Source organism: Pantherophis guttatus, chromosome 10 (assembly GCF_059756535.1).
Source record: "Pantherophis guttatus breed Tessera chromosome 10, ASM5975653v1, whole genome shotgun sequence".
Lineage (NCBI taxonomy): Eukaryota > Metazoa > Chordata > Lepidosauria > Squamata > Colubridae > Pantherophis > Pantherophis guttatus.
The window spans coordinates 9162159-9170113 of record NC_142072.1 but is presented as its reverse complement, the minus strand read 5'-3'; the positions used below and the strand labels follow the sequence as shown (position 1 = coordinate 9170113).

At 44.8% G+C, this 7955-nt stretch overlaps 3 protein-coding genes across 3 annotated transcripts; all 3 read right to left on the bottom strand.

Moving 5' to 3' along the window:
- Positions 1-40: 40 nt before the first annotated feature.
- LOC117669326 (alpha-tectorin-like) lies at positions 41-3107 on the bottom strand. Its single transcript, XM_087876432.1, has 3 exons — positions 2508-3107; positions 1550-2096; positions 41-282 (listed from the first exon to the last, which is right to left on the bottom strand). Exons 1-3 carry the CDS (start codon positions 3012-3014, stop codon positions 41-43), a joined length of 1296 nt encoding a protein of 431 aa, XP_087732558.1. The 5' UTR covers positions 3015-3107.
- Positions 3108-4186: 1079 nt separating this feature from the next.
- On the bottom strand, positions 4187-6246 carry LOC148112394 (alpha-tectorin-like). The gene is made up of 3 exons (XM_087876431.1): positions 6234-6246; positions 5131-5729; positions 4187-4759 (listed from the first exon to the last, which is right to left on the bottom strand). The coding sequence occupies exons 1-3, from the start codon at positions 6244-6246 to the stop codon at positions 4187-4189; spliced, it is 1185 nt and encodes a 394-aa protein (XP_087732557.1).
- LOC148112393 (von Willebrand factor-like) lies at positions 6023-7955 on the bottom strand. Its single transcript, XM_087876700.1, has 2 exons — positions 7675-7955; positions 6023-6576 (listed from the first exon to the last, which is right to left on the bottom strand). Exons 1-2 carry the CDS (start codon positions 7890-7892, stop codon positions 6255-6257), a joined length of 540 nt encoding a protein of 179 aa, XP_087732826.1. The 5' UTR covers positions 7893-7955; the 3' UTR covers positions 6023-6254.

Here is a 7955-nt window from a genome sequence, read left to right as displayed (position 1 = left end):
TCACCCCTGGTAGTATCTGGGTCTCCTAACCTTCCCCATTTTACCACACTGACCTTTGGTTCAAAGGGAGAACTTGACTCACATTGTAATAACGGCCGTTGTGTTCGCAACCACACTGTTCGTGCCGAATGCACTTGTTCCCACTCCATAAGTATCCTGCATCACAGACACATCCTTCAGCGCACAGGGGGTTGCAGAGATGCGTAAGTGTGGCCCCAGCACAAAAACCTTGGCAGGGCAGCTGGCAGAGTTCATAATGGCTGTTGGCTGGGCAATCTGGATCTTTAAAGAGAGAAGTGGGGATAGTGGGGAAAGGAATCAGTAACTTTGCTGGCGATCCTATCCATGAGAAGAAAGTCTTTCAAAACCAAATAGCCTGATGCTATTTGATGCATTTTTGTGGGTTTTATTTTAAACAACAATAATGTGGCCTTTATTTAGCTTTTCCTTCGCATACGGAAAAAAAGAAGCGTATTCCCACCACTACCCGTAAATCTAATAATGTTCTTTTCTAGAAAATATTCCAAATAACTCATGTTAAATATGTAAAAATGACCAAGGTTACAGCAAAATGTTATAATATTTCCAAGTCTGCTCGGGAGGAAGTTTTTTTTCTAGAATAATCCCTTCATCCAATCAAACCAGTCATTTTTTTCCCTGGGATATCATAAAAGAAGGCTTCAAACGGGAGCCTTCAAAAATGCCAGCACCCCACGCCAAAGCTCTAGATTTGATTTCCAAAGCTCCTAGGTAAATTGCTGATTACCGTATTTTTGGGAATATAAGACACTCTGGACTATAAGATGCAGCTAACTTTTTTGGGGAGGAAAACAAGAAAAAAAAAATCTGCCTCTGCCTCCCAGCAATTTTCCTCCAAAGAGCAAACAGCCTGCTTTAGTTTCATTTTCATTTTCAGCCTGATTAGAACAAGAAAAAAAAATCTGCCTCCCAGCAATTTGCCTCCTTGCAGCAAACAGCAGAGGCCCGCGCAGCAATAAGCAATGGCAATCCCTGCAGCCTGAAACAGCTGAAGGTCAGGAGGCTGATCCAGCTGACAATCAGCTGCTTGTGCTAATCAAGCTGTGCTGAAGCTGAAACAGGCTGTTTGCTGTTTGCTGCAAGGAGGTAAATTGCTGGGAGGTAGAAGTCAAAGGTGGGGGCCAGTGGGTGGGCGTGACTCCATTCAGTGTATAAGTCGCACCCAAATTTTCACCTTCTTTTGGGGGGGGAAGTGCGTCTTATACTCTGAAAAATACGGTAACTGTATTGTTTTTAACATATTTTACTTTATTTAATCCATTTTATGGGTTCACACATTATCTTGAACCATAAACAAACGATACAGGCTGGCTTCACATAACACACTAACGAACTAGCCAACATTTGCAGTAACCAAACTTAGCATGTTATGGGAATGCATTGGCTTGACTTTTCTTTAACCTTAAAGTTAGATAAATGTATTGCATGCGCACACCTATTCATAAACCAAATATTAAATAATGTCCTAGAAGTGTTCATAAAATATATTGGACTATGCTAATTGACTCACCACAAAACGATCCAATTCTCCAAGGCCTGAGAGTAACATTGGCTCTCTGGCAGGCTGCTACATAGGTCTGAATGGAAAGGCATAAGATGCTCGGATCCCCAGCTGATGCATAAACATCCAAAATGCAATTTGTTAAATAAGGTTCAGGATTGACCAGAGAATGGCAAGAAGCAAATGGCCCATCGGCATTCTGGATGATCCAGCACATGGATTTAGACCGGATGAGATGTTCCTTAACAAATCTAGGAGGCCCGAAGCGACCTGTGATTGCTGATGAGCTCCAGAAGCTGGCAAGATCCAAGGGGTGTTTTGCTATGGATCTGATTTGCATGCTAGAATCGCCGTCATTGGCTCTCTTGAAATTCCCACACATCCCACATACTTGCCCTTGATATTTAGAGGAAAGGGTAACAAAGAGGCTGTGTGCCAGGTCATAGCTGACGGTTAAACCAAAGTCAGTTGTTAAAACAACATAAAATCCATGTTGATAAATGGCAATTCCCTGGCTTTTCAAATGGACAGGAAGGTGCAGAGCTATACCATTGATCTATATGAAGAGGGGGAAAAAATAGATGGCACAGTGATTAGAATGCAGTATTTGCAAGATAACTCTACCCACTGTCAGGAGTTCGATCCTGACCGACTCAAGGTTGACTCAACCTTCCGGGGTTGATAAAATGAGGACCCAGATCATAGGGGACCACATTGGGTAAACCGCTTAGTAGACTGCAGTACTGCAGGCTACTTCTGCTGACTGCCTGCAATTTGGCAGTTCGAGTCTCACCGGCTCAAAGTTGATTCAGCCTTCCATCCTTCCAAGGTGGGTAAAATGGGGACCCAGATTGTTGGGGGCAATAGGCTGACTCTGTAAACTTACTTGGAATACAACAAGAAATGCAAAACATGCTTGAAACCACCCCCATCCTTTCAGGTTGCAACTAGGTAAAATTGTCCTTACCAAGGCCTTCCCGTGATGTCCTCTCTGCAGATATATCTGAGTGGTATTCACTAGAACCAGCACCATTGACATCTCAGGAAAAAGCCTCCTAGGCATCTTCTCATTCTTCACTTCAACTCTGAAAGAGGGCAAAAGCTTGGACATTGGGCACAGTTCCACCAAGACGTACATAGAGGTGCCTTGGAAGCTGTACGGTTGTCCATCAAAGGTGGTGTAGTGGAGAAATCCAGAAATTTGACAGATGCCATCTGCCAATATGTGGCAACCATACACTCCCTTCTGAGTGCCACAGAATTGGCCAGGACCACAGAAGGAACTATCAGCTTCAATGGCAGAGATGGAGCCATCGCAGCGATATTTCTTTTTGCAGTTTTCACCTTCCAGGAAGAACGTTTCCCCTTTCAGGTAATACCGTCCGTTGTAGCTGCAGCCACACTGCTCCCACGGAACACAGCCGGTGCCACTCAGCACAAACCCTGCTTCACACTGGCATCCTTCTACGCACATCCTCTGGAAGCAGTTTGGAGGTCCAGCTGGTTGGACGCAAGAAGCAGGGCAGGGAGAGCCACAAAATATATAATGGCTGTTCTCTGGGCAAGTTAACTCTAAACGCAAAAGATTGAATGATTTGTTTTAATACCAAAGACAGATTTTGGAATTAATATAATGGGGACAAAGGAGTAGTAATGAAAATTATTTCTGCAAGATCCAATCTGAGGTCAGTCACTGAGACCAGAGGTTTGGTCTTCCAAGCTTTCGAACTTGTGCCGGAGTCCATCTTCCGGGAACTTCTCTCTACTGGAATATGTGCTTTGGGCTATACTATGCATTGTATTGATGTGGTGCCTTCCTATTGGTTGATTGGTATGTTTTCAGACCCGAGTTTTCAGACCCGAATAGCTTGGAAGACTAAACCGCTGGTCCTGGTGACTGACCCAATGTCAGCATGCCGAGTAATGCATCCGCCAAAAGCAGAACTCTGAGGTAGGTAGATTCCTCAAAGAACATGTTTCTTGGATACATCATATCAGCACAGCCGGTGAAAACCAACTCTAAAAGTTCCCATGGTTTTTCCCTAATTCAAAAAGTAAAACTTCCCCCTCCCAGATGTCACCAGTCACGTTGTCCAATGAAAGTAGCTGGCCGGCTGCTTGGTCACTCCTCTCCTCCTTCAACTACCACCTGTTGAGATGACCTTGGTTCCCACAAGAAAATTTTTTGTTTTGACTGTTAACCAGTTTCTCTACTTCCCCCACTCCCTTTCCCATCTCAGGGTTCGTGGCAACTCTGAGGCAGCAAAAGATGGCTTCAGAATTGACACCCAGATTGGATCTTGCAATATTATTCTGGGACAAATATATTTGCTTTCATCCATGAAAAATGTTTTTATTTAAAACACACAATTATGTGACATTGTTACAAACTTCCTAGTGCTTTACTTATTCATTCTCCAGGGCAGATTGACAGGAGTGAAGGTCTGATTTGCACACAAACAGATATAATCATTCATTCATTCATTCATTCATTCATTCATTCATTCATTCTTTAAAAACTATTTTACAGAAAGAGAAGCAAGATTCTCAGACAGTGGACTGCCATGTCTAAGAGACACCATATTTTATCAGCAAACCTGCACAAATGTTCATTTCTGTTTTTAAAGCCAGTCTTTCTATTGAATATCACTTACCACACCCAGTGATCTTTCCCCATGGCTGAATCTTGATGTGCTTTGCTTGACATCTCTGGGCATACGTAGATAGTACTTCACACAGAATCTTGCGGCTGCCCCGTGTTGTGCATAGGATCTTCACACAATGCTCTGCGTAATGCTGAGCCTCCATTTGGTCATGACAGTCTTGAAATGGCCCATTCATATCACGAATGAGTCCACAATAAGCCAGAGATCTGTATTGGGCCAATTCCGTTTCATTGCAATTTAGTAAGGGCCCAACAGCTGCGCAGTGGAATGGGGAGCCAGAATCTTTCCAGCTGTTGCCAAAAGTCTCTGGATCCTGAACCACCGAACCCCTGGGAGTCCTGAAGTCATTGTGGCGATTCTGGTTGAAATCTCCACCAAGGCCACAGAGAGATCCAGAGTAAATTTCAGGAACGGAAACTGACACGCGGTAAGACCAATCATAGGAAACAGAGAGGCCCGTGTCGGTCTCAATAGTGAGGAAAGTGGTAGTAGAATAGGCAGAGAGTTTTCCCATTGCAAGGGTGATGGGAAGATTCATTAGAAGGCCATTCACCTACGACAAAGCCAGGGGAACAATGTCCTTGTCAAATTCATAGATAGATTTGTTTAATTAGTCTGTACCAGGGGTGTCAAACTTGATTTCATTGAGGGCCGCATCAGGGTTGTGTTTGACCTCGGGAGGCTGGGGTGGGCGTGGCCAGCTCGATGTCACTCATGTCAGGGTTGTCTGTGGCAGCCCGAGTGCTCTGCCAGCGAAAATGGGCTCCCGAGCTCCATTTTTTACTGCGACGGCCTCCTGCAACCCTCTGCCAGCGAAAACGGAGTTTGGCTGCGTGCGGCCTTCCCGAGCTCTGTTTTCGCTGGCAGAGGCACTGCAGAATGGAATTTCCAATGGAAAGTAGTTAGAATTTACAATGCTCTTACCTTGATTAAGCCATACTGCCCTTTTGCCACAATTATTTTCTCCCCGTAGATTTCAAGTTCCAACTGCTTTATCCAGGATACCAAGATAGAGTCCTTATGCATATTTAATACTTCAATGTTGAAGCTTGGAAGCTTTCCTGGAGGGCCACAGTATGAAACAAGGGTGTATTTGCAGGCCCCTTGAAAACTATAAGAAACACCATCAAAAGTGATATAGTTTGAAGGGCCATATAGATGCATCAGGCCAAATGTCATTGGGTAACAACCCCGTACATCATCCACAACTCTGCATATTTCCTGAGCTTTGCAGGCGTGCTCTTGACATTCCATTGGGTGAGCAGCTTGCGCACAGATGCATCTTTGGTTACAAGTGTCCCCCAGGATGACTTGTTCTCCCAGCTGGTAATAGCGGCCATTCAGCGTGCAGCCACAGAGTTTCAGAGGTATGCAGACGCCAGCATTCAGAACATAGCCTTCCCTGCAGACGCAGCCTGAGATGCAAGGTTTTTTGCAAAGGGCGGGGGCCTGGAGATTGGTACACGTGGCAGGACAAGCTGAGCCACAAAAGTCATAGTACTTGTTAACTGGACAGGTGATGCCTGAAAAGAAAAAGATCAAATGGGGTTTGGGAACTTATCAGCCATCAGGCAAAACAATGCACCCAAAATATGTTTGTAACATACATGAGGTAGAATCTCCAGTTAGACTGGAAGGAGGTGTTAAGTGGGGGTTGAGTTTAGAATCTTTTCACTGGAGAAAGTGGCACAGTGACTTTACCCCAGAATCCCTGAAGTCTTATCTGACCGTTCCCAGGGGAATATAGTCAGTCTGGTGAGATTCTTGTAATATAGGTGACTAACAATAAAGTTTCTGGCTGAGACTAGTTCAACGATAGAGTATATTCAAACTTTATTCATTTAAAGTTTCTGGTTGAGACTAGTTCAAGTTGCTTATGCCTGACAATAAATAACCCAAGTGAGGTAGTACAAACTTGATAATTATTTGTATGATAATTTGATTATCGTACAGTATATCAACTGATCAAATATGGTCATTTGCCTTCATTCATGATAATTATCATTTCCAAGGGCAGATGTTTATACACAGGTGTCGCATCTTGACTTTCAAATGCATCTACAGACATTTTCCTGATGGGAACCACCCTTCTTATTTTGCTTACTGCATCCTGTTGCCTTCCGCCAGTCCATCACCTTCACCCCAGTAATGGTGCACATTTCATCATAAGTTTCAATGGCCATACAGAACATGCGGTTGCCCAATCCGTACTGGCATAAATCATAGACACAGGATTCATAATACAAGTCTGGGTTATTGAGCCAGTGACATTCAGAGAAAGGCCCTGAACTGTTCATTAAGATCGCACACATTTGTTTGTACTTGTGTTGATTTAGGCAAGGAACAAGGTCTTTGGTGTTGTTCTTACAGCTGAAAAAGACAGACAAAGAACAGAGTTACAAAGGCATAGGTCAGAGTTCCAAGTAATAAATCCATAGCAAGCAAAACTCCGAGGCAGGTAGATTCCTCAAAGAATACTTTTATTGGAATTATCATATTGGCACATATCTGGTGAAAACCAACTCTGAAGCTTCCCGCGGTTTTCACCTAATTAGAAGTAAAAGTTTTTCTACTTTCTCAAAACAATCAGTCACATGGTCCAATCACGGTGCGGACTGGCAATTGGGTGGCATCACTCCGGCTTCCTCCAACCAGGTGTGAGAATGTCCTTGGTTCCCAAGAGAAAATATGTTGTTTTGGCTACAGATTCCCCTCTATCTCAATTGCCCTCTGCCTATCCCTCGGCTTCAGTGTGGCAACACTGAAAGCGGTTCAAAATGGCTTCAGTCAGGTCAGCTTCAGGGTTGACAGCATCGTTACTCATCACCCAAGAGACTGAGCTATCCGGAAGAGGACTAGCTGATCTATTTGATTAAAATGTTTTAATTAGTCTCTTTTTAAAACACTGTTCTTCTCCAATGCTGTTGTCCTGATATCCTGCAATCTATTGGGACCAGGGGTGGGATTCAACCGGTTTGGGCTGGTTCAGGTGAACTGGATGCTAATTTTACATCCGGTTCACCGAACCGGTAGTTGCAAGGACTAGCTGGCCCTGCCTACCCCTCCCCTCCCCTCCCAGGAGTCTCCACACGGCCCGTTTTGGATGCCAGATAAGTGCAGTGCCTGCATGGAGGCTCTGAGAGGGCAAAAAATGGGCTTCCCAGAAGTTCCAGAATTCTGGAAACAGGCCCGTTTCCGGCCTCCGGAGCCCAGGGGAGGCCGTTTTCGCCCTCCTGGATGCTCAAGGAAAGCCTCCGGAGCTTGGGGAGGGCAAAAACGCCCCTCTCCCACCGTGATGCAGGAGGCCGAGTACGCTATGCCCACCATGGCCACGCCCACCCAGCAACTAGGCAGAGAACCTAACATTTTTGAATCCCACCCCTGATTGGGACCATCAGAATTTCTGGGTCTTCCGATTCCAGGGTGCTCTAGCTTTTCAGATGGGGAGAGAAAAAAGGCTCATCTTACCGTACAGAGCTGGTGTTTGATATCCAACCATTTCCAAACTGTGCGTCATTCAGAGCTTTGTCTCCAGAGGGTAAAAGTTTATCATCCGAAGCATCGCCGTTGAAGTTGCCACACATGCCACACAGCTGATTCTGATACTCTGGACCCACACGTATGAAGACACTACTTGCCCCGTTGAACTGGATTTCTACATTAGCTTTGGTTCTCACGGTCAACATATTCCTCACTCTCAAGATCCGAGCAATGGATCCTACATTGGCCGGTAGTTGGGTTCTTCTGCC